General features: G+C 42.4%; 1 protein-coding gene across 1 annotated transcript in view; it reads right to left on the bottom strand.

The window, feature by feature from the left end:
• The window catches only part of LOC134441222 (calpain-2 catalytic subunit-like), a 34,721-nt gene extending 10,570 nt beyond the window's left edge, over positions 1–24,151 (bottom strand). Inside the window, exons 1-6 of the mRNA XM_063191422.1 lie at positions 24,075–24,151; positions 23,057–23,277; positions 20,751–20,820; positions 20,415–20,533; positions 13,423–13,556; positions 332–500 (exon numbers count right to left, since the gene is read on the bottom strand). Coding sequence (XP_063047492.1) covers positions 332–500; positions 13,423–13,556; positions 20,415–20,533; positions 20,751–20,820; positions 23,057–23,277; positions 24,075–24,090 — 729 coding nt within the window. The 5' untranslated portion in view covers positions 24,091–24,151. The remainder of the gene's footprint in view (positions 1–331; positions 501–13,422; positions 13,557–20,414; positions 20,534–20,750; positions 20,821–23,056; positions 23,278–24,074) is intronic.
• Between the last annotated feature and the right edge of the window lie 948 nt (positions 24,152–25,099).

Genomic DNA, 25,099 nt, shown 5'->3' with positions numbered 1-25,099 from the left:
GACAGGATAGTGACAGAGGGACAGGAAATGAGTGGGGAGAGAAAGACTGGACTGGCAAATGACCCGGGCCAGAATAAAGCCGGGTCACCAGCGTAGTAAACTTGTGCCCTACCGTTAGGCCACGGTAGCATAGGGCTTGGAGTTTTATTTTTATCCACATGTGGTGTGTATAGGTAAACGGATAAAAAATATCCACATTTAAAAACATCCTCATAATGTGTAACCAGCGTCCAAGTCTTCATCACAAACGTGAATGTGTCATGTCAATATTAATATATATAATAATATATACTTTAATAATATTATAATATATATAATAATATATACTTACATCAATGGCGCAGCCCAGCAGTGAGTCGAGGTTCAGGGCCTTCTGGATGATTTTGAAGAGGTGCGCTGGGGCTTTGCTGAGGTCGTAGATCTCCGCTATGCCTCCAGTGAAGTCCTCAAAGGCCTCTGTGGTGGTTCCTCCAGACAAGGCCTCATAGCAGCTGTTCACCCTGTGGGAGACAAGATGCTTACAATTTTAACCCATTGTGTCCTGGAGCGACATATAGCCCTAGAAGTTCTACCAAGTTCTACTAAGTTCTACAATATACTCCACACTACTCTACACTAAATACAGAGGTCACTTGCTGCAGTAGAAACCCCTGTGGGAGACAAGATGCTTACAATTTTAACCCATTGTGTCCTGGAGCGACATATATGCTGCATGGAAGTTCTTGAGATTTGAGCTGTTTTATTAACAATGTGGGTATGTTAGAGCTGAATGAAAACATTCTAGTGCAAAATGAAGATTCTAGCTTTTAAATGCAACTTATTTCATGTTTTTATTTGCTTCGGAGGCTGAGATATTTTTTGGTTTTAATAGGGAGAGGGCACCTTTTCCCAAAAAGGGCTTAGGCTAAAATGGGTTAATTGAGTAAATCATCATGTGTCCAGCATTTGTCCCCTGAAGGGATCCTTATGTGTTTTCTTGTGTGTTTTCTTCCCCTCCTCCTTCCTGTCCCCTCTTGCCCTGGGGTTAAGTACAGGTACTTAGAGATGGGGGTTAAGTGTTCAGTGAAGATATGTATGCAAATAGCCCATATGCAGGAGTGTACAGGCCCGTAGCCAGGAGAGGTTCGAGGGAACCCCCCCTCCCGTCCCCCACCCCCACTCGAACCCCCAACACTGTGCCAACAATGAAAATAACTGTCAGATAGCAGTCGTTTGAAGCAATTCATGTTAGTCTAGGCAGGATTTCTGAAAAGGTGCTTATTTAAGGTCCTGAAGGCAAATCATGTTAATTTTCGGCATACAACTGATTTAGGGGTATTCAAGGGTGCTGAATCCAAATCTGCCGTATGCCGGACGCAAAAATGTACCGAAATGCCTCTAACGGGCAAAATCCAATATGGCCGCCGCCACCGTGTTGAAATCCTGCAATCACTTTTCTTTTGGACTAAATAAGGTATGAATTTGAAAATAGCACTTATTTTCATGTTTTCAGACATGGGGAAAGCCATTATGTCATCAGATTTAAGCTCAGATTGGAAGAAAATGCTTATGTCATTGGCTGGCAGCCATTTTAAAAGCAGAGAGCCTCATATTGTCAACGATTTTTAACATTTTTACTAATCTTTCAAGATCCTCAGAAAAAAATGCTCTTTGTCTCTGTGAACACAAATACTACAGAAAACTACACTGAACTGTCTACTTTCACCTGAAAAAAGAAGTTTGTGTCTACCTTTTTCCATTCTTTAGTTATGGGCAGTAGAACATGGGATGACACCACAAAAAAACACTGATTTTTGACCCCAAAATACTGCACTTCTCACTGCCCATATTTTTGCTTTAAGGACATATTGTCTTTGATAGTGTTCATGTTTGATATACAACATTTTCAGGGGGTTTGAAGGGTGCTTAATGCCTTTAATTCCCATAGTACATGAAAATGAAGGAATCCAATATGGCCGCCGTCACCAGTCTACAGTGTACATTTCTTTGATTACACAAGGTAAACTCTTAAGTACATTATGTAGCATCAGGTTTTCATACAAGGAGAATTAATTTCCATACTCAGATTTAAGATAGATATCAAAGGAAATTATTTCAGTGTAGACTGAATTCATGTTTGCAACAGATTACCTTTTCCATAAATTGACCATTTGTATTTAAATCTCTCCCTATTTCAATTACACTTTTAATGCATTATACCATGAAAAATGTTCCCACCTCAAACCACCACACAATGTTTCCACACCTCTTCACCCATAAAAAATAAATGCACACAAGAGTCTGAAAGTCCCTAAATCGAATATTTTCTAATATTATCCTTTGTACAATGGGAATTACTTCATGTTTGCCGGTTTAATTGCTGTGCTCAGATCACTGTATATCTAGGCCTATAAAGGGGATCAAGAGGCAGACTGATGTGAATAATATATAGAATAGAATAGAATAGAATAGAATAGAATAGAGTGTACAGATAAGGGAGTGGCATTGTGTGTGTGTGTGTGTGAAAGGTAGAGTGTCGAGGGGTCTTGGAATGGCACCAAAAATGCTCCAACAGGCAAAAACTGCGTCGACTGAATTTTTATTTTTCTTCACACCAGGAGTGATATTTACAAGAGTGTCCAAAGAATCCAAAAAGGTAAGTATTCAATAAAGAAAAATATTTACAAAAATATATTTACAAAAATAATAACAAAAAGGTCAAAATCAAAATGTCTCTTCAGCAGAGAAAAATGCTTTGGCATAGCATATGACTATTCACAGGTAAGGTAACCTTCACCTACCGACCTCCTCGAGTAAATGAAGAGTCGGACCTTTTAAGCAAAAGTTTTCCCGCCCTGGCTACTGGACTAATCCATTACAAAACACAAGCCAGGGGGGACTTACAAACAGAACTGAAAATAACTAAATAAACTCTATAAAACGGTACCAAACATATAATAACTAAATCAGGCCTTTAACACAAATGATAACAAATGAATGCATAAAGAAATAAAGCAACAAAAAGCAAAACTAAAGATAATTGATTTCGCAGCGCACAGCGCTGCCAATGAGCGAACGCGCCCATGGATATATGCGCACCGAATCATGCCCTCGGTTTCTCTCACCAGACCCGGAAGAGCTGCAACACTGCAGGTAAGTTTAAAAGCTACAGAAAACCTTGGTGAAAACTAACAGGCTTAAACAGTAAACACAAAACATTTAGGAGGTGGTATGCTTTGCAAACATGATGAAAGGGAGTTATGACAAATAAGCGTTTCACGGACAACACTGTGTTTGTGTTCGATGTCGCTGTGCGAGGTGTATGGCGTGTATGACTATGTGGAAGCGCTTAGCGTGTGTAAAGTGTTTGTCATGTCGCGGTTATCATGTGTGCACCCATGAGCCTGCAAACATTAAAACTACACATCGCAAGATATTAATAACAATGTCCCGACACATAAATGAATGTCCAATGCGCGGCGTTCCAGCCGCGCGCTTAGGAGAGGTGAGAGAGGGGAAAGCGCTTAGGCGCCAATAAAGTTTAAAAGCGTCTGTCAGGACGCGGTGGTGACGCGCCCATAAGCCGCGTCATCACACACCCCCCTCCTTAAGATTGCCCCTCCTCCTCGGGGCGGGACAAGAAGTCAGCGGAAACATTTTCTTTTCCGGCCTTATACCGGATGGTGAAGTTGTACGGCTGCAATGACAGGTACCACCGCGTGACTCTGGCATTACTGTCTCTCATGTGGTGGAGCCACTGCAGCGCACGGTGGTCTGTCTCCAAGTCAAACCGTTTCCCCAGCAGATAGTACCGGAGACTGTCCAAGGCCCACTTGATGGCCAGGCACTCTTTTTCAACCGTAGAGTACCGGGTCTCACGGTCGAACAGCTTACGGCTGATGTACTGCACCGGATGTCGGTCTGCCCCTTCCCCCTGCAGTAGCACAGCACCAAGCCCCAGCCCAGAGGCGTCGGTCTGCACCGTGAAGGGGAGATCAAAGTCGGGGCTCTGTAGCACAGGTGAGTCACAAAGACAATCCTTCAGGTCCTGGAAGGCTGCCTGACAGTCATCTGTCCAAACAACCTTGTTGGGGCTGTTTTTGCGGGTCAAGTCAGTGAGCTTGGAGGCACGTGTGGAGAAGTTGGGGATAAACCGCCTGTACCACCCCACGAGACCCAGGAAGGATCTCACACCCTTCTTGGTTGTGGGTCGTGGGCGGTCACGGACAGCCTCCACCTTGCTCACTTGTGGCTTGATGTTGCCACTACCCAGCACGTAGCCTAGGTAACAGACCTCCGGCCTAGCCAGCTGGCATTTGCTGGCATTCACGACCAGGCCGGCGTTGCTGATCCGGCTGAACACGTCAGCCAGATGGGTCACATGCTCCTCCCAGGAGGAGCTGTAGATGATGACGTCGTCGATGTAGGCGGCGGCATAAGTCTCCGCCCCCCGCAGCACTTGATCCATGAGCCGCTGGAATGTGGCGGCCGCTCCATGTAGTCCGAAGGGCATGGTGGTGAACTGGTAAAGTCCACTCGGGGCTCGAAAGGCTGTCAGTTCTTGGGCCTCTGGCGTGAGTGGCACTTGCCAGTACCCCTTGCAAAGATCAAGGGTACTGAGGTACTGGGCTTTGCCCAGCCGTTCCACCATCTCATCTACCCTTGGCATTGGGTAGGGGTCAAAGGCTGAGATTGAGTTCAGTTTTGAAAAGTCAACACAAAAGCGCAGCTCGCCGTCCTTTTTGGGGACGAGCACGACGGGGCTGCACCATTCGCTGCGCGATGGCACTATCACGCCCATGTCCAGCATTGCCTGGACCTCCGCCTTCAAAGCGGGGATGAGCCTCGCGGGGACCCGGCAAGCAGTCTGTCGGACCGGACCTGGTCCTGTCAGACGGATGTGGTGCTGCATCAGCGAAGTCCGTCCAGGCTCCTCTCTGAACAGGCCATCGGGAATGACCTGCCGCACATCGTCCTGCTGGCGGCTGGACAGATGCTGCAGCGGTGGAGAAGTCTCACCTCCCCCCGTGGGGAAGTACTGCTCCTTGGTCTCCTCCTCTTCTTCCACCACCCGAGCCCAGTTCAGGTGGCTGGTGGTGTCTGGTCGAGGTACCCACTCTTTGAGCAGGTTGATGTGGAACCTTTGTCTTGGCTTTCGACGATCTGGCATGGCGAGTTCGTACGTCACCGGACCCACTTTCGCCAGCACCTCGAACGGCCCCTGCCATCTCGCCAGGAGACTGCTGGTGGATGAGGGCAGTAGCAGGAGGACCTTCTGGCCCGGGTTGAAGGTGCGGCTCCGCGCTGTCCGGTCGTACGTGGTCTTCTGGCGTGACTGGGCCTTGACCATGTTGTCGTGGGCCAGGCTGCTGAGCTCCTCAAGCTTGGCTCTCATCTTCAGCACGTACTCTGCGATGCTGGTCTGTTGTGGTGCCCCCTCTCCGGTCCACGCCTCTTTGAGCACATCCAGGGGTCCTCTCACCTGGCGGCCGAAGAGGAGCTCGAACGGGGAGTAGCCAGTTGAAGCTTGGGGGACCTCCCTGTACGCGAACAGGAGGTATGGCAGCCATTGGTCCCAGTCTGCGCCGGTATCACACACAAACTTCCTCAGCATGGATTTGAGGGTCTGGTTGAAGCGCTCAACCAATCCATCAGTCTGTGGGTGGTACGGTGTGGTTCTAATGGGCCTAATGCCCAGGAGGGAGTAAACCTGTCTCATGAAACGGGAGTTAAAGTTGGTTCCCTGGTCTGTAAGAATTTCTCTCGGGATGCCTACTCTAGAGAACAACTGTATGAGACAGTTAGCCACTTGTCTGGACTTGACATTTCTGAGGGGGTACGCTTCGGGATATCGAGTGGCATAGTCGCAAATGACTAAGATGTAACGGTGGCCTCCTCTACTCTTCTCCAAAGGGCCTACAATATCCATAGCAATTCTTGTGAATGGTGTGTCGATTATGGGCATGCTCATGAGTGGTGCTTTTTGGCCTCTGTGTGTTTTGCATCTGAGTTGGCATGTGGGGCAAGACTTGCAGTAATCGATCACCTCTTGATACCACTTGGGCCAGTAAAAGCGCTTAGCAACTCTGTCAAGTGTCTTCTGCTGCCCTAAGTGTCCTGACCAGGGGATACTGTGAGCAAGGTGAAGAACTTTGGACCTCAGTGACTCAGGGACTACAATATGCTCTGCTTCCTCAAACACACACATCAGCACACCATCTCTCACAACAAAGCATTCTTTTCCACACACGGTAGCCTTCATGACATCCTCCTCACTCACAACTTTCTCAAAACAAGACTTAAGTGTGGGGTCAGCTTTCTGAAGGTCTTTGAAATCTGCACTGTCGATTACATCACCATCTATTGGTGGAAGGGGCAACTGCTCCTGTACTGGAGTACCTAAAAACTTGTCCCTTCTCTTCAGTGACCTCGACTTCTTAGGCTTAGCAACAGGCTCTGTGACTGGAAATGGTAACTCCGCCAACTCAGCTTGAGCTTGTAATCGTGTCGTAACAAAAGCAGATGGTACAGGTACAGACTTCTCCAGCAACTCAATCAACACAGGCACATCCTGGCCTAACACAATGGGATACGGCAGTGAATCCATTATGCCAACATTTAGCAGGTACCTCTGGCCATCAATCTCCATGTCTACGTTAGCTGTCTGGTGCTCAGTTTCATGACCGTGGATACACCTCACCCTCACTCTGCCAACAGTAGCATAATCTGCAGGGTCAAGACAAGCGCTCCTTACGAATGTCTGGCTACTACCAGTGTCTACAAGGGCCTGCAAAGTCCTACCCCTGATGGTGACGGGAACTAGCGTGTCAGTGGAGCTAGGTGTAGGCATGGATGTGTGAGATGGTGTGTAACACAAGCTGGCATTGCTAACAGAGAGTAAGGGGCAGTCTGGCTTGATATGATTGGGTTGATGACAGTTATGGCAAACTATGTTGGGCCTGGGCTTAGACTGTGTGCTGGGCTGGGAATTGGGGTTATGGGAGCTATAGGACCTATTGAACACACGACCGCCACCCACAGACTTACTGGAAGGCTGACGCGTTGGTTGCCTCGGTGGTGGTTGGCCCCGCCTCGCCGTGGTGTCGTGGGCGCCGAGCTGGTAGGTCCCTCTGTGGCGTCGAGCAGCGACGAAGGCTTCTGCCAGATCCGCGGCTTCTTTCGACGTCACCGGGTTGCGCTCCTTGACCCATATCCTCAGCTCCGGGTTCAGCATACGCAGGAACTGCTCCAGTACAATGGCGTCCCCGACTTGAGCTTTGGTCTTCTGCGTCGGGCACATCCACTTGGTGTACAGGTCACTAAGACGTGCCTGCAGCTCTTTGGCAGTCTCTCCGTCCAGTAGCGTCATGGACCGGAACCTGTGTCGGTAGGTGTCGTTGTTGATTTCGAACTTGGCCAATATGGCCTCTTTGACTTTTGTATAGTCCATGGTGTTGTCAATATCCATTGCGACATATGCCGCACGGGCTTTCCCTGTCAGCAGGGGCACAAGGTAAACAGCCCAACTGTGTCTTGGCCATTGGTTAGCCAAAGCGAGTCTTTCAAAAGTTGTTAAATAATGTTCGATATCTTCGTCTTCTTGGTATGGTGTCATCTTGGGACGACTCCAGCCATAAAACTCAGATGGGGTTACGCTCACCGACCTTGGAAGATCTGGCATAGGGGTGACTGAGCGTGTGTAGAGCTGGCCCCGCCCTGGTGAGACGTCATCTGGCGTAGCGGGCTCCTGAGATCGACCCGTCGCTAACCTTGGTGCATCAGATGCGCCGTGGGCTGGACTCTGTTGCTGCTCCTCCCGTCTTTGGTTGTGGTCTTCTGGTACACCGGGCTCTCGTGCGACTGGATCTGGTAACTGGCTCGTGGCTCCCTCTGCTGGACGTTGGTCGAAGAGCTCTCCTTTCACAAGCACCTGGAGTTGCTGGAACTGATGTTGCATTGCTCGCCAATTCTGGTCCTGGCGCTCCTCTCTGGCTTGCTGTGATTGGATGAATGAGCGTAGCGTCTCCTCCAGTCTGGACGTCCGGTCATCCGGGGGTGCAGAATGGGGCCTGGAAGCCATGTTGTCCTCTGTCGCCGTCTGGTGTGCAGTCGACTCTGCTGATCTGCTTCTCACAGCATTTGGTTGCAGGCTGGCCTGCTGTGACATCGTTGGGTGCCACCCTCTTTTGACACTGGAAAAACACCGCTGCCACCACTTGTGAAAGGTAGAGTGTCGAGGGGTCTTGGAATGGCACCAAAAATGCTCCAACAGGCAAAAACTGCGTCGACTGAATTTTTATTTTTCTTCACACCAGGAGTGATATTTACAAGAGTGTCCAAAGAATCCAAAAAGGTAAGTATTCAATAAAGAAAAATATTTACAAAAAATATATTTACAAAAATAATAACGAAAAGGTCAAAATCAAAATGTCTCTTCAGCAGAGAAAAATGCTTTGGCATAGCATATGACTATTCACAGGTAAGGTAACCTTCACCTACCGACCTCCTCGAGCAAATGAAGAGTCGGACCTTTTGAGCAAAAGTTTTCCCGCCCTGGCCACTGGACTAATCCATTATACAACACAAGCCAGGGGGGATTTACAAACAGAACTGAAAATAACTAAATAAACTCTATAAAACGGTACCAAACATATAATAACTAAATCAGGCCTTTAACACAAATGATAACAAATGAATGCATAAAGAAATAAAGCAACAAAAAGCAAAACTAAAGATAATTGATTTCGCAGCGCACAGCGCTGCCAATGAGCGAACGCGCCCATGGATATATGCGCACAGAATCATGCCCTCGGTTTCCCTCACCAGACCCGGAAGAGCTGCAACACTGCAGGTAAGTTTTAAACATTACAGAAACACTTGGTGAAAGCTAACAGGCTTAAACAGTGAACACAAAACATTTAGGAGGTGGTATGCTTTGCAAACTTGATGAAAGGGAGTTGTGACAAATAAGCATTTCGCGGTAAACACCGTGTTTGTGTTTGATGTCGCTGTGCGAGGTGTATGGAGTGTGTGACTATGTGGAAGCGCTTAGCGTGTGTAAAGTGTTTGTCATGTCGCGGTTATCATGTGTGCACCCATGAGCCTGCAAACATTAAAACTACACATCGCAAGATATTAATAACAATGTCCCGACACATAAATGAATGTCCAATGCGCGGCGTTCCAGCCGCGCGCTTAGGAGAGGTGAGAGAGGGGAAAGCGCTTAGGCGCCAAAAATGTTTAAAAGCGTCCGCCTGGACGCGGTGGTGACGCGCCCATAAGCCGCGTCATCACAGTGTGTGTGTGTGTGTGTGTGTGTGTGTGTGTGTGTGTGTGTGTGTGTGTGTGTGTGTGTGTGTGTGTGTGTGTGTGAATATATACACAAACGACAGTCTCAGGCTGGTATTGCACATCAGTCATCCAAAGTTATTGCATAGATTGTCTTGCTTAATGTACATATTTCAGCTGAGATGGCCACTCTGTGACAATTATAACCATTAATTACAAGGCTGGCCTTTGTTCTGTAGTACGGCAAGAATTCAGCTCAACACATTGCACTGTATCAATTATTGCACAACAACCGGAGGATGGAAGGAGATCAGGGGGAACAAGAGATTGTTATGAACAGTCAGACAGTCCATGTGTGTGAAATGTGGTTTTAGTCTTTGGTCCTTACTTTGATGATACATCTGTAGTGCCAATGATACATCTGTAGAGACCCAAGAACTCAGAACCAGGATAATGTCCAAGACAATGTTTTAGCTCTGTGACAGTGGGAAGTTCAGAGAGGGCTAGGTCTATTCTCGCTATAGGTGTGCCTCCTGAAGGCAGCAATGATCTCTTTGGTTTTCTTTTCATTCAGAGCTAGAGAAATTTGTCTCGGTCTCTGTACACCAGGCTGCCACCTTCAGTCCCTTTTGCTGGCCATGCTGCAGTCATGGACGGATAGACTTTAGATGGGGGCTCAGCATGCAGCCATGTGGGGATCCAGCCCTGCTGAACAGGGGAGCAGGAGGAAAAGAGAGTCTGTCTGTTATCTTCTGTTGGTAGAATTGTGCAAGTATAGACTTTAAATTTGCCTTGTTAAAATATACAGCAATTATACTGTATGGACACTTTTGGAATGTATCAATAATGGTGTTTAGCTGGAGAGAGAGAGCCAATGGCAGGCAGAAGAGCAAGTGGTAGTTTTAAGGTGCCTAGGCACAGAAATGGGCACTTCCCTGTCTTTCTCACAGCACATGAACACAATATTCAAAAATGGACTGCTAATTAACCCATTTTGTCCTAAGCCCTTTTTGGGAAAGGGTGCCCTCTTCCTATTAAATCCGCAATGTCTCAGCCTCCGAAGCACATACAAACATGAAATGAGTTACATTTAAAAGCCAATACCCTCCCCTTGCATTGCAATGTGTTCATTCAGCTCTAACATACCCACATAGTAAAACATAATAAAACAGCTAAAATCTCAAGATCCTGAAAAACCTATATGTGTTTCCAGGACACAATGGGCTAAGTTATACGAGGAGGAGGTATCAAAAATCAGAATGTCCTTGCTGACTTGGAATGACCTTTTTTGAATATTGTGTTCATGTGCTGCCTGTGAGAAAGACAGGAGGGTGCCCATTTCTATTAGCCTTGCACACCATCCTACGTATTTCCGCCAAGAGACTTGACTCCACACTACTTCTGATACCAGTTTATATATATACCAAATACGTATATATGCACATACAGTCACCCTCCTCTACTCTAACCAAAATTGTTTACTTGGTATACTAAGTTAACCTATTCCTAATCACCCCTCCTGGAGTTGCTGAATTGCAGCAACTGCTTGACTCCATGTACTCCATGCCACTTCTTGCAGATGCAGTGTTGGATGAGGCAAGCACAAGTTGTGATGTCTTTGTGTGCCTTGAGAATACATGGGTTCTAAATTTTGTTTATAACCTGACAGCGAACCTAGCCGCGCACAACTCAGCCTCTGATTGTTGGAAACCGCTGTCTGTCAAAAAAAATTAGCTCACGTGGTTGGCTGCCAGTGTCTTGCCCCTCTTCATAACATTGTGTTGATAAACAATGAGAACCCATGTATAAGTGGCAGATACAGGAGCAGTGGGACTAAAGCCCTGTTCAATACCACCCATCCCACTTCGGTGACTGGCAGGAGGATAGGAAGGGGTATGTGGGCCTGACTCAATATAGAGATTTGATAATATGGGGAATTTTATGTAACCATGTGACATCTGAATTAGATAGGACTGATCATTGCAAAACGTCATACTTTGCTTTTGTTGCATTTGCAGCAAAAGTGCCATGCAGTGCATGATATTGTGTGTCCTGCCAAATCACTGGAGAGGAGGAGGTTGATAGGCCTAATGGTTGGGAATGAGTTAACATATATCAAGTAAATTCCTCACAATAACATAAACTGTTTTGATCCACGTTTCACCTTTCCACCATTCAAAGATAATGTAAGCCCCGCAATAAAATCGGAAAACAATGGATTCCTAATGCACAAAATGTAGATGTGCATATTATATTTAGGCACATTCAGACTTATGTGTATAAATTAGTCTCATAATGGAAGAGGTGGACATATTGCATCATGTTATAATAAGCATTAAAATAAAAGTGGAAGTAGAGAAAACATTTTCATTCAAAAGAACAGCTTATTGACATGAAAGTCAACTGTCACTTGTAAACATGAATTCAACCTATGAAATCATGTCCTTTGATTCTAATCTTTAATCTGAGTATGGAGATGAATTCTCCATGTATGACAACTTATAGCTACAATGTAATTAAGAGTCCACCTTGTCTGGTGATGGCGTCCATATTCGATTAATTCATTTTGAGGTAGGCCTATTAAAGAGGTTTTGAGCCTAATACACAGCATATTTGAATATTTGAATTAAGCACCCTTCAAGACCCCTGAAAATGCTGCATATCAAACATGAACACTATCAAAGACACTTTGTCCTTAAAGCAAAAATGTGGGTTGAGACAAGTGCAGTATTTTGGGGTCAAAAAATATTGTTTTTTGTGGTGTCACCCTATGTTCCTGTTGCAATCATGAATTCAGACTACACTGAAATAATTTCCTTTGATATCTATCTTAAATCTGAGTATGGAAATTAATTCTCCCTGTATGAAAACCTAATGCTACATAATGTACTTAAGAGTTAACCTTGTGAAAGAAATGTACACTGTAGACTGGTGACGGCGGCCATATTGGATTCCTTCATTTTGATGTACTATGGGAATATACATTTATTTATACATCATATTGGCATTAAGCACCCTTTAAACCCCCTGAAAATGTTGCACATCAAACATGAACACTATCAAAGACAATATGTCCTTAAAGCAAAAATATGGACAGAGAGAAGTGCAGTATTTTGGGGTCAAAAATCAGTGTTTTTTTGTGGTGTCATCCCATGTTCTACTGCCCATAACTAAAGAATGGAAAAAGGTAGACACAAACTTCTTTTTTCAGGTGACCGTTCAGTGTAGGTTTCTGTAGTATTTGTGTTCACAGAGACAAAGAGCATTTTTTTCTGTGAATCTTGAAAGATTAGTAAAAATGTTAAAAATCGCTGACAATATGAGGCTCTCTGCTTTTAAAATGGCTGCCAGCCAATGACATAAGCATTTTCTTCCAATCTGAGCTTAAATCTGATGACATAATGGCTTTCCCCATGTCTGAAAACATACAAATAAGTGCTATTTTCAAATTCATACCTTATTTAGTCCAAAAGAAAAGTGATTGCAGGATTTTAACATGGTGGCGGCGGCCATATTGGATTTTGCCCGTTTGAGGCATTTCGGTACATTTTTGCGTCCGGCATACGGCAGATTTGGATTCAGCACCCTTGAATACCCCTAAATCAGTTGTATGCCGAAAATTAACATGATTTGCCTTCAGGTGTCAACTTTTTGGAAAAATGACCCTGACTATGTCCATTTATGTTAAGGGGAGCAACAGACAAACAATTAAGACACAGCAACGGACTCACAGCAAACTCATAATGAATAAAATATGTCTAAATTAAAATATTTGAAGTGTGCTCGTGTATTTGGGGACATTGGAATAGGGAGCCAAATGAAGTCCACTTTCGGGGGAAAAAGATCCCCCCCCCCTACCACAAGGCTGGCTACGGGCCTGAGTGTATGATATACTGCTGGACCCCTTCATTTTCTTGGGAATCAACAAAGTTCTACCAAGTTCTACTAAGTTCTACAATATACTCCACACTACTCTACACTAAATACAGAGGTCACTTGCTGCAGTAGAAACTCCTGAGGAATCATATGGGATCAGATGGGGAAGCCCACTTGGAAACACTCACTTGGCATTAGCCTTTTGTAACAGGGCACTAAACTGGTCTATATCAACTTACTTGGCATTGGCTTTCTGTAACAGGGTCTATATCAACTCACTTGGCATAGGCTTTCTCCAACAGGGCGCTCCAGAACTCTGAGTCGGTCTCAGAGTGAACGAACAGCAGCTCTCCATCTCTGGTGGGCAGACGGTCGTCAACCACCACATCCACCCACTCCCCATACTGCCAGAACTGTGGAATTTAGAACAAGTAGGCTAATTTTATATTCTAGGTGACGATCAATCCACAATACAGAATGGTGATTGGAGTGTTACAACTATGATAATAAATGGTCGGAATGACATGATCTGAACATTAAATAGTATCATGAGTAGCGAAGTAATAGTTCCAATGCATTGAAGTAATAGTTCCAATGCATTGAAGTAATAGTTCCAATGCATTGTGCTCCCCGTTGGTGCGTCTAAAGTTCAAGATCGGCAAGATCGCTTTTCTGTGTAGGTAATTGTATTATTATTATTTTTAACATAGCAGCAGAAAAACTAACACTATGACATTCTAGAAATCGAAAGATGTAGTGCTTCCAACTGTTGAGTCACTTTTACTTTCATGTTGTTGACGCATGCTGTAGGCTATCAATCAGAGATGTATAGTAACGAAGTAAAAGTAACAAAGTACTGTACTTAAGTACTAAACAGCAATATCTGCACTTTTTTGAGTAATATTTTTTTCCTCATACTTGTACTTTTACTGCAGCACTACATTTTTCTGATGAAATTAATACTTTTACTCCGATATATTTTTCATGTGCTGCTTTCGTTACTCCTTTCTATGCCCGAGCGCTAGATGGCTCTGTCATCACCAGATATGATGGAACGTGTTCACGGTCAGTGGGCGATGCAATGGTAGGGAAAGGAAAGCAGATCGCATTCTCGCGCATGTCCATAGAGGTAGAAAATCTACCTCTATGCGCATGTCTTTTGGCGCGGTCAGTGACGCTCAGTTGGCATTGACACTGGCATGTTGGCAAGATGGATGAGGTAGACGAGGTATCGCCATCAACATCAACGACACCAACCACCTCACATTGCAGCGAGGAGGAGGAGGATGACGGCTGCCATCCCTGGCCCTATTTAGATTCAATGTTCTCTTTTGAGGAACAAAAAGAGAATTCATTTTTAATAACAAACCATAATGGTATTTGCACTTCATAAGAGACTTATTGTACAGAGCTCTAATAAACCAAATGGTATTCAAACTTTTGACTGACTTTTTTCCCCCCATTTTTTTTAATGCAGTACTTTTACTTCTACTTCTACTTTTTACTCAAGTAGCAAAACTTGCAATACTTCTACTTGCTTTACTTAAGTACAACACATTTTGAATACTTTTGTCCTTCTACTTGATTAAGGTAAGGAAAGGTTACACTGTAAACAAAAAACTGTTGTTTTTACGGTAAATTGCTGGCAGCAGTGGTTGCCAAAGTCTACCTTTAAATAAATAACGTTATATTTCCTTTTTACATTTTACGGTAAATTGCTGGCAGCAGTGGTTGCCGAAGCCTACCGTTAAATAAATAACGGTATTATTATTTTTGACATTTTACGGTAAAATTATGGCAGCAATGGTTGCCAAAACGTACCGTTAAATAAATTACGGTAAAAAATTATATGATATTTTTACGGTGAAATAATGGTAGTAGTAGATATCAAAACTATACCGTTAAATTACGCTAAAAGTTTCCCCTCAAGTACGGCAAAAACGTGTTTACATTTTAAAACGCTGTGATTTTTGCATAATTTTACCGTTAAAAAAACCATTGTACCGTTAAGGGGGGGGGGTATGGGGCTAAGTGAATGTGTGTGTGTGGGTGTGAGTGTGTGTGTCTGCGTGAGGGGGGCTAATAAGGTGAGTGAAGGTGTGTCTGTGTGTGTATGGGGTGGGGGGTGGGGGGGGATTGGACAGATTATATTCAGGTCAGTCCAATTATAGAGTTACAATCAGATGACTGATTGGACTGATTCTACTCAGGTGAGTCCAATTAGAGAGTTGCAATCACAGACAACTGATTGGACTGATTCAACTCACTGGAGTCTGATAAACATCAACCTAATTAGATACCTAAATAAATGCCCAATTGCCAGATTGTCTAGTGCTGGCAGGTGGACTAGTCCAGTATCATCAATGAAGGGTATGCAAATGCATTCTTTATTTTGAAAAGGCCTGGAAATAACCTTAAGGAAAATGAAGGCCACAGCTAGCAGGGCAAGCAAGCTAACAAACAAGCTAGTTAGCAAGCCATACAGCCACCCTTACAACGTGACCTGCTAGCCGGGCCGGCCAGGCCAGGCCAGGCTAGGCCAGGTGAGGGCAGCCGGCCGGCCGGCCTTACAGCCAACCAGCCAGCCAGCTACAGTATATCACAAAAGTGAATACACCCCTCACAGTTTTGCAGATTTGTGAGTATCACTGATTCTTGAGAAAGTGGCTAAAACAGGTTGTAATCTTGAAAGAAAAAAACGAAGTGAATTACAAAATAATATGGTATATCCTCGTAGACAAAGGTCTTGGCTTTTCAGAAATGCACAAGGCCAATCTCCCCATTTTGATTTTTTTTCAGAAATCAGGTTTTCCTCCGATCATACCTTGTTTTTTGTCAACACCGTCAGACACAATTAAAAGCAATAAAAAGTGTATTGATTTGGTTGCATATGTATCTGGAGTTCTTAAGTGATTGTGTGTGTTTTTTGGTTCACACATACGCCTTTAAATGTTGAAAATTCACTTTCATTCTATTTTAATACTGCTTCATGTGTTCTAATTTAAAAATATGTGCTGTCAGACAATGCTTACTTAATGCCTAAATAGATCAAACATTTTTTTGTAATTTCACAAATATTTGTGTAGGCTTAAAGTTGCTATTACTTTGATAATTCAACAACTCCAAAGGAAAATTTTGTAAGCACATTCATTTAAAATGTCCAAAACTCCTTCTTACGGTGGTGATTTAAGAACTGACGGTGGTGACAGTAATCTGAAGGTGGTGAAAGTGACCTAATTATTACCTACATTTAGCAAAATAAATACCCCTCTCAAGTCAATGACATCTAGTATAAACACTTTATTTTTGTGTGTGCACAGTATGTTTGTGCATGTGTTTTTTCTTCATTTATTAGATACTCTAGGAAGTAGACCTAGATTTTTGAAAATGTGGCATAAACAGGTTTTAAGTTGTTCAAATCCAAAATATAGAGGTGTATTATCATAGATGAAGGTCTTGGCTGTGCAGTGAATGTATTGGCCAAGCTCCCCATGTTTTACATTTTTCATAAAATGGGCTCGCTCTTCGTTTTGTCACCAGCGTCAGACAGAATTAGAAATTAAAAAATATGTTACTGTATTGAAGTGAATTACTTTTGCAATTCAACATAATTGTAGATACTTATTGGAAGCATATTCTTAAAACTTGTTAAAAACATGTAAAACACATGCTTTTTTGTGAACTACATAAGATGTCACCACCGTCAGGTTTTGTGACAAAAAACCCTCCAAATGCACCTCAGTGGAGGCTGGAGTGTAAGTTTGGGTCACAATTATTACTAACATGTCTGGTAATGTTTCATTAACCAGCACAATTTAGTAAAATATGGAACAAGATGATGAGCGGAACAAAATCTGACGGTGGTGACATCTGACGGTGTGAGACAAAAAAACACTCTTTTACATATTGTGCATTTTTTGCTCACATTAGCCACTTCCTTTTCACTCTGTTTCTTAGGGGCTTCATGCCGCTTCTGAAAAAGTATATATAATTAACATTAATGTAACATAATAGTATTAAAACCCCCGACGGTGTTGACAGTTTATAGTTGGGACAGTACCAGTGTCCAAACAAATTAAGAAATTGAGGAGAAATTAGTAAACTTACAGGAGCTTCAGTGATGGTGAAGTATTCAGTAGAGCTAAAGGTTTGAAAAGGGGTCCTAAGTAATGACAATGACCTTGTGCATACCTGATTTTATTGTCTTTTTTAAAAAATCTGACGGTGGTGACTAATATGCTGGACAGACTTTGAGCAATCAGAAAATAGTAGTAAATATTGCTTTACACACACTATGTGCATATCTGCAGAACCACTTCAATATGGACTTTCACATCATGGTGATATTATTCAATAATATCAGTGATTTTTACATTTTAAGTCAATTGAAATGATGATGTCTGTCCTTGGGACATCTGTTTTTACAGGGTGTGGGCAGGTTTATAGCCATGAAAAGTAATAAAATTACACTTAAATATTTCAAACGACTGTACATTTGTGTAACAGACCCCTGGGTCTTTACCTGGATTCATTTTGTTCATGAAAATATAATTTATTTTCATCAGAATTGGCAGTTTATTGCAGAGACATGTTTTAGCCGCTTTCTCAAGAATCAGTGGTATATCTTTTCATAGGAAAGCATTACAGAAATGTAACTTTGACACAATGATTAGTGACCTTTTAACAACATATTTAACCGCTTAAATTTCTTGTTCACTCAGGAAAAAACAAAATACAGCCATTAATGTTTGAACATGTACTCACAAAAGTGAGTACACCCCAGATTAAAATCCGGTAGAGAAGGGGCTATGTTGGCTCGAAACGTCTCGAAATGAAACAAAATGAAAAGGGATGAGAAGGGAGGTCATCAGTGTGCGTTTCAACCTTTCTTTGCATTGAACTTTTACATTTTGAGTCTGCATCTGGCTTAAATAGATTGGTGTGAGATTTGAATGCAATCCTATGGAGAATATCATGTTCTGCTTCAGTAGTCACAGTGCATGTTGACATGCATGTTTCTTTTAGGTGTATTTCAGATTGCCAATGTTGACAGCATTCATGCATCCCCAAACCATGTCAGTCCCACTACCATGCTTGGCTATTGAGAGGATACACCTTTTTTGTAAAACTCACATGTTTACCACCACACATGCTTGACACCATCTAAAGCAAATTTGTTTATCTTGGTCTCTTCAGATCACATGACATGGTTCCAGTGATCCATATCCTTGGTCTGTTCATCTCTCTTGAGACCAAGATAAACAAATTTGCTTTAGATGGTGTCAAGCATGTGTGGCGGTAAACAAGTGAGTTTTACAAAAAATGTGTATCCTCTCAATAGCCAAGCATGGTATAAGGATTGACATGGTGTGGGGATGCATGAATGCTGTCAACATTGGCAATCTGAAATACATCTAAAAGAAACTGTGACTACTGAAACAGATCATGATATTCTCTAGGATTGCATTCAAATCTCACACCAATCTATTTAAGCCAGATGCAGACTCAAAATTTAAAAGTTCAATGCAAAGAAAGGTTGCAACGCACACTGATGACCTCCCTTGTCATCCCTTTTCATTTCGTTTCATTTCGAGACGATTCGAGCCAACATAGCCCCTTCTCTACCGGATTTTAATCTGGGGTGTACTCACTTTTGTCAGTACATGTTCAAACATTAATGGCTGTATTTTGTTTTTTTCTGAGTGAACAAGAAATGTAAGCGGTTAAATATGTTGTTAAAAGGTCACTAATCATTGTGTCAAAGTTAAATATCTGTAATGCTTTCCTATGAAAAGATATACTCAAAAATCTGCAAAACTGTGAGGGGTGTACTCACTTTCGTGATATACTGTAGCTAGCAACCAGTGAGCAGTACAATGCAAGTCCCGGTTTAAATACATATTCAAGTGAACCATGTGACCCGAGTGATGAAGCATTTGGCAGGTGTAGGCAGTAAGTTAATCATTGCATGACAGCCCTTAGCACTCAGGTGAGGTCAGGAATTGATTGACAGATTGATTTGGACCGTTTCAAATAGACTGGGCTACCTCTAAGAGACTGAATCAAGGGTTTACTGTCCCAGCTAGACTTTTTCAAATCGTACTAGCCTATAGGTATATTTTACACATTAACCCTTTGAGGAGTACCATCACAAATATGTGATTAGAATTTTGCCCAAATTTTGAGTTCTCATTATGATGTCATAATGTCTTTGTGAGATCTTTAACACAGACGTCTATGGGAGCTGTAGAGTGTTCCAGTAAAATTCTAGAAGAACCTCTAGAAATTCCCTACTCCTCAAAGGGTTAAATGAGGCTAAACTGTAGGCTGTTAATATATAAGTTACAGTGAATTACTGCAAAATGTGCAAACTGTTGCCATTTGCAGTCCTTAACTGTTGCGCAGTTTATTCAGTTGCCAGCTTCACTGTTGTCAAATCTACAACGTGGAGGCACCTGGAGCCAAGCAGACAGGCAATCAGTTTTCTGTGGAGTAATTAATATTTAATTCATTATAACCTCCATTGCTTTCTGTTGGGTAGGAGGAATGTAAAAAAGGATATTCTGAATTTTGAAGACGTTTACTGTGTCAATTTGCCTCTCAAACGAAAAATCTGATGGCAAAGCCTCAAAGTCCAATAAGGGAAAAAATGATTGCGGTGGAGAATTTTAGATTTTGGCTGAACACTAGTCTAACTCTGATCAATCTAACTCTGACAAATTTCCCGTGTACATATGACACCAGTGAAAAATAAAGTCATGTACCGTTTCTTGACTACTTCATCTTCACTTAACGGTATTTTCCAATATTTTCTTTTCAGTGAACAGTTCAGTATTTCATACATATGACACCAGTGAAAAATAAAGTTATGTGCCGTTTCTTGACTACTTCATCCCACTTAACGGTATTTTCCAATATTTTCGTTTACAGAGAACAGTCCAGTATTTTCTACATATGACACCTGTCAAAAATAAAGTTATGTAGCGCTTTTTGACTTAATAGTAGCTTGCCGTATTTAGTACAGAGATAAACTGTTTTACATTTTACGGTCACTGACTGTTGCAATTTGACAGTTTTTTGCCGTAATTTCAACGGGTATTTTTTTACTTTTACTCAAGTCATTTGACAAGATGATACTGGTACTTCTACTCCACTACTTTTCTCCAGTACTTTATACATCTCTGCTATCAATCGTGCTACACACACAAGCATTATGATTAGGCCTGTTAATAATGATTATCACTATCATGATTTTATTATGTTTTTTTTACCTGGAAGTGAAAGATCCCTGCATAGCCCTCATCAAACGTCTGTCCACCAGGAACCACTCTGGCCAGGATCTTCTGCTCCAGGGTCAGAGAAGCAATAGCAGCTAGTAGCCAGCAGTCCCCTTTGGTGGTGGAAATACAAAAAGACGAATATTACGGACATTCAGACGCAAAAGGTGCGTAGCCTATGTACATTCATTTGAGTGTTGTGTGGTTGATAGCTACTGCCGTTTAACCATTAGTAACTTTTTTTTCAAAACAATGTACAAAATGGAAAGTAGGCCTACAATCTTAGTAATCTAAAGCAACAAGAGCAATAGAAAAATAATATTTTCTGACCAAGAGCCCCCTGGCAGATGTCTGTTCTGGTCGCGCCTCCATGGATAAATGTTGGCTTTGAGCACAGCTCCTGTTAAAAAAAGAACCAGAATGAGAAGTACACCTCTTGGTTATTGTGTCTAGGGGGAAATCATGAACGCACAGAATCAGTGTAAAAGAAAGACGGGTTCAGTAGTGTTGGAATGGTAGAAGCACATGGCATATGCATTTCTTCTCTCGTCATTTTCTTGCCATTCTTTACTCTAATTTTCTACATTACACCTTTTTTGTTTTACTACTTTTGTTTACCTGCCTCGGGACTCAGGAGCAGTGGCTCCTGCTAACTGCCTTTTCTTTCACAATAAAATAGAATCTTGCAACATAACTCTGATACAGTAATAATGATTATGACCTCAATTAACCAGTTTAAGCCTTAAGCCGTGTGTTGTTTGACCTTTGGCGCCTGGTGCGACATATATGCTGCATTCAGGCTCTTGAGGTTTTAGTAAAAATGTGTGTTAGAGTTTAATGAACACATTCTAATTCAAGATTATGGTTCTAGCTTTTAAATGCAACTTATTCCATTTTTATGTGCTTCGGAGGCTGAAATATTTAGGTTTTTATAGGCAGAGGGCACCTTTTCCCAAAAAGGACTTAGGCATTCAGCAAGCGTTTATTTTGCAGGTGCCTTAGGCTAAAATAGGTTAAGGAAAAGGCAGCAATGTAATATAAATATTTACTGTAATTAATGTTTAATGTAAACAATGTTGCTTTAGTCACCTGATGTGCATGTCAAACTAATACTGAATAAATATTTAGAAAGTGAGTGTGACAATACTGTCATTAGCATGTCTTGCATGTCTTACCAGGGGTGGAAAGTAACTAATTACATGTACTCAAATTACTGTAATTAAGTAATTTTATGAGTAACTTGTAATTGTTTAAGTAGTTTTTAAAATGTGTCATTTTACTCTTACTCAAATTACATTTTGGCCCAAGTAGTTCTACTCAATTACATTTGAACCTGCCTTGAGTACTGAGTAAATTCTGATAGGTAGAGAAAAATGAAATTAAGGAAAACATCTGCCAGAAATGAGGGAACCTGTGCGTATTTATCATTTCACATACAGTAAAAGATCTATTTTGGACTAATCCATTGCATGATTATCCAGCGCCCATCATGTCACTGGTTCGACAGCCCAATAGTCGGCAATGAGCAGACCCTGGGCCTGCTTATTATTTTGGTTCTGCTCAAAATTCCATGACCAAGTCAGTCTGGCAAACATGGGTATTTGACGTTCATATCCGTCTCATTTTTGAAGACAATAAAAGTTTAGTTTTTAAACTTCCCCACTGCAAAATAAGCCAGAGGCAAGAGTGGCCTGATTGATTGTTTCAACCATAACGAGGCATTTGATACATGTAGAGGCAGGTTGAGGGCCCTCTGGGAATACGGTGCTCAGGGTCAGGTCAACGCGTCGCTCGCAGGGTTTTGTTGTCACAATAGCCAGGTTATTGAAAGATGACTGGTGCCGAAATAGACATAGGTCACAGAGGGCGCTATTCAAGAAGAAAAATGGAATTCCTCCATAGAAAAGCTAACTGAAAGCAACTAAGTAACTTTTACTCAAATTACATTTTGAAAGAAGTAATTTTGTACTTTTACTCGAGTAGATTTTCAAAGAGGTAATTTTACTTTTACTCTGAGTAGATTTCAAAACAAGTAATGATACTTTTACTCAATTACATTTTTTCTGTACTCTTTCCACCTCTGTGTCCATCTGTAGCAAGATAAGACTCAAACACAGCATAAAAGGGCAGTAACATTAAATATGAAAAAACGTAGTGTTAAAAAAAGCCAATACAAGCATGTACGTAGCCAAGGTAAGGACAAGTTCAGTAGTTAATAGGTTTGTAACGATATTATGTTGAACCGAGAAATCCTGATACGCAGAGTTACGATACTGTATCACAGTGCAAGAAGGCAGTATTGTGATATGCCCTTTCAAAGTTCTGTTACCCTTCAGTCCAGAAAACAACCACATGATATGATGTGATAGTGCTTCCAAGCTCATTATTATTTCTAAACCTTTTAAAAATTATTAGTGACCTATTCTACCTAAAAACCATCATCATTTGTATGTTATATGTTTTATATTTTCATGTTTATGTTTTGTATTATAATTGTATTATGTAATGTTGGCAAATGTGAAAAAAACTCATTTAAAAAGATACTTTTGTATCGAACCGTGGGTCAAAAGTTGTGATATGAACCAAATTGTGAGTTGAGTATCATTACAGCCCTAGTAGTCCAGTAGCATCCTTACCGTTGGCCTTTTCCAAACCACCCCGTGGGTCTTGTGGGATCCTGGCCCCAACTTATTGTAGCCTAGTGATCGGCTCGAGGCAGGGAACTTGTCGTCCTCAAAGAGCTTGCCAGTCTCCAGACACCGCTTCTTCAAGGCCTCGTAGTCCTGCTGTTGGAACTGCACAGCTTGTTGCTTGGTGCCCACGCCCTGATCTCTCTCCTTTTGGTGGGCTAGCTTACCTAGAGTCACAACAAAAAGAAACACAGGAAAATCCAGGGCAAAATTGGCAATATATCAAATGGAGAGATATTCATTTCACCTTTTGTAAACTTAATTTGACCCATCAAACCACTCCTTATCGCACACTGTTCCACCAGTGTAACACTGTAATTGCCACTGAAAAAACTTAACTACCACAGTGCTACACCACTATGACAGTGCACAGGGCCTTTAGTAATACATTACAACTTGGTAATTGCCATTCTGATAACAGCTCATTCATAACAAGGGCTGTGTGTTACTGAGTTAATCTGATTCAACAAGACTAGGGACTTGAATAGAGACTTGACAGAACTAAACATGAACAGAAATGTGTCTGCAAAAGCTAATATCTTTTTTGTAGTAGTAGTAGTAGTTGTTGTTGTAGAAGTAGTAGTAGTAGTAGTAGTAGTAGTAGTAGTAGTAGTAGTAGTAGTGTCTTTATTGTTCCCCATGGGGGACATTTCTTCCAGTAAGTGGCACTTTGGACATGAGGATAAGTCAATACATACAATCAGAACCCCCACCCCCATTCAAAATTTACCCCTAAGACACACATTTGTACCAAAACGTAACAAATTACACAGACATGGACATTGGGCATAGACAGGTATCAACCATTATCAATCATCAGCAGTTCCTGTCTACCCCATAGCATTCCCATAGCATAGGATAAATGTCCATAGCATAGGATAAGTGTCTGTTGTTGTCTTGCACTTAAGGACCAAAAAAGCTTTTAGAGATTGCAGACACATTTTCTTCAGCTAGTTTTACTGACCTGCCATAGACGTCATCTTGACTTGGAGGAAGTACTGTGCACACAGCTGAAGATGAAGGTGGTCAGTTCAGGAAGGCTTGGAGCTCAGTGTCCTCTGGCAGGAGGGATGGATGCCCGGAGATGGTCCTGGCCTTATATAGTGGTCATGTGAGGTCAGACAGGGGGGATATTGGAGAGGAGAGGAGGAGGAGGAGGAGGAGGAGGTGGAGCTGCCTGGGGCCAGAAAGATGCAGAGATAAATGGAGGAGGCCACCCAAGACAGACGGTAGCCCCACCTCCCACCTGTAGGCTACCACATCAAGATAAAGGGGCTCTGTGAATGGCTGACAGACAGGGGTACCAAGTTTTTGTGTGTCCAGAGCAAAGTATTGTTTGTTTTGGGATGGGCTGCTGGATAGCAAGAATTGTTTGTTATGGGAAGGTTGGGTGTAACGTATCCAATTGCGCTTTGCATTATTCCCATTACCGTGAGAGGCATTGCAGGTTGACTAGCTAGCACTCAGTCACTCACAGAATCACTGACACATAGTACTTTGTATAGGCCTACCAATAATATGTAGGCAATACATATAAATGGAAAATAAATTTAATTGAATTAATTTATTGTGTTAAACTGTTGTCTTGACTTAAGTCATCTTGTGATCTCAGTATAGCTGCGTCTGTGCAGGGAACAAAGTTAAAAAGAGAAAAAAACGCACATCCGTCGGGAACAAAGTTAGACACATATTATTTATATATATATAATTGTTGGGCTTTTATGGTCTTCATTAGATAGTACAGTGAAGATGGTGACAGGGATGTAATGTTGGATAGGCTAAGCTTGTCACTTGGTGTCACGCCCCCAAGGGGCGTGGTTTCCTCCCTGTCCTTGTTCCCCTCAATTGTGGTTCACAGGTGTGCTGAATCCATCATGCTGATCAGGGGAGATGAGTGGCAGGTGTCGCCATTTACCATCGCTCCTTAAAAGCTGCTGTCCTGGCATTCCAGAGGAGTCAGCGAGCCGGAGACTTGACGCTCTTGTTGCT

This window comes from Engraulis encrasicolus, chromosome 24 (assembly GCF_034702125.1).
Source record: "Engraulis encrasicolus isolate BLACKSEA-1 chromosome 24, IST_EnEncr_1.0, whole genome shotgun sequence".
In the NCBI taxonomy this organism is placed as follows: domain Eukaryota; kingdom Metazoa; phylum Chordata; class Actinopteri; order Clupeiformes; family Engraulidae; genus Engraulis; species Engraulis encrasicolus.
The sequence above is the reverse complement of the archived record's forward strand: the minus strand, read 5'-3'. Positions and strand labels throughout refer to the sequence as shown.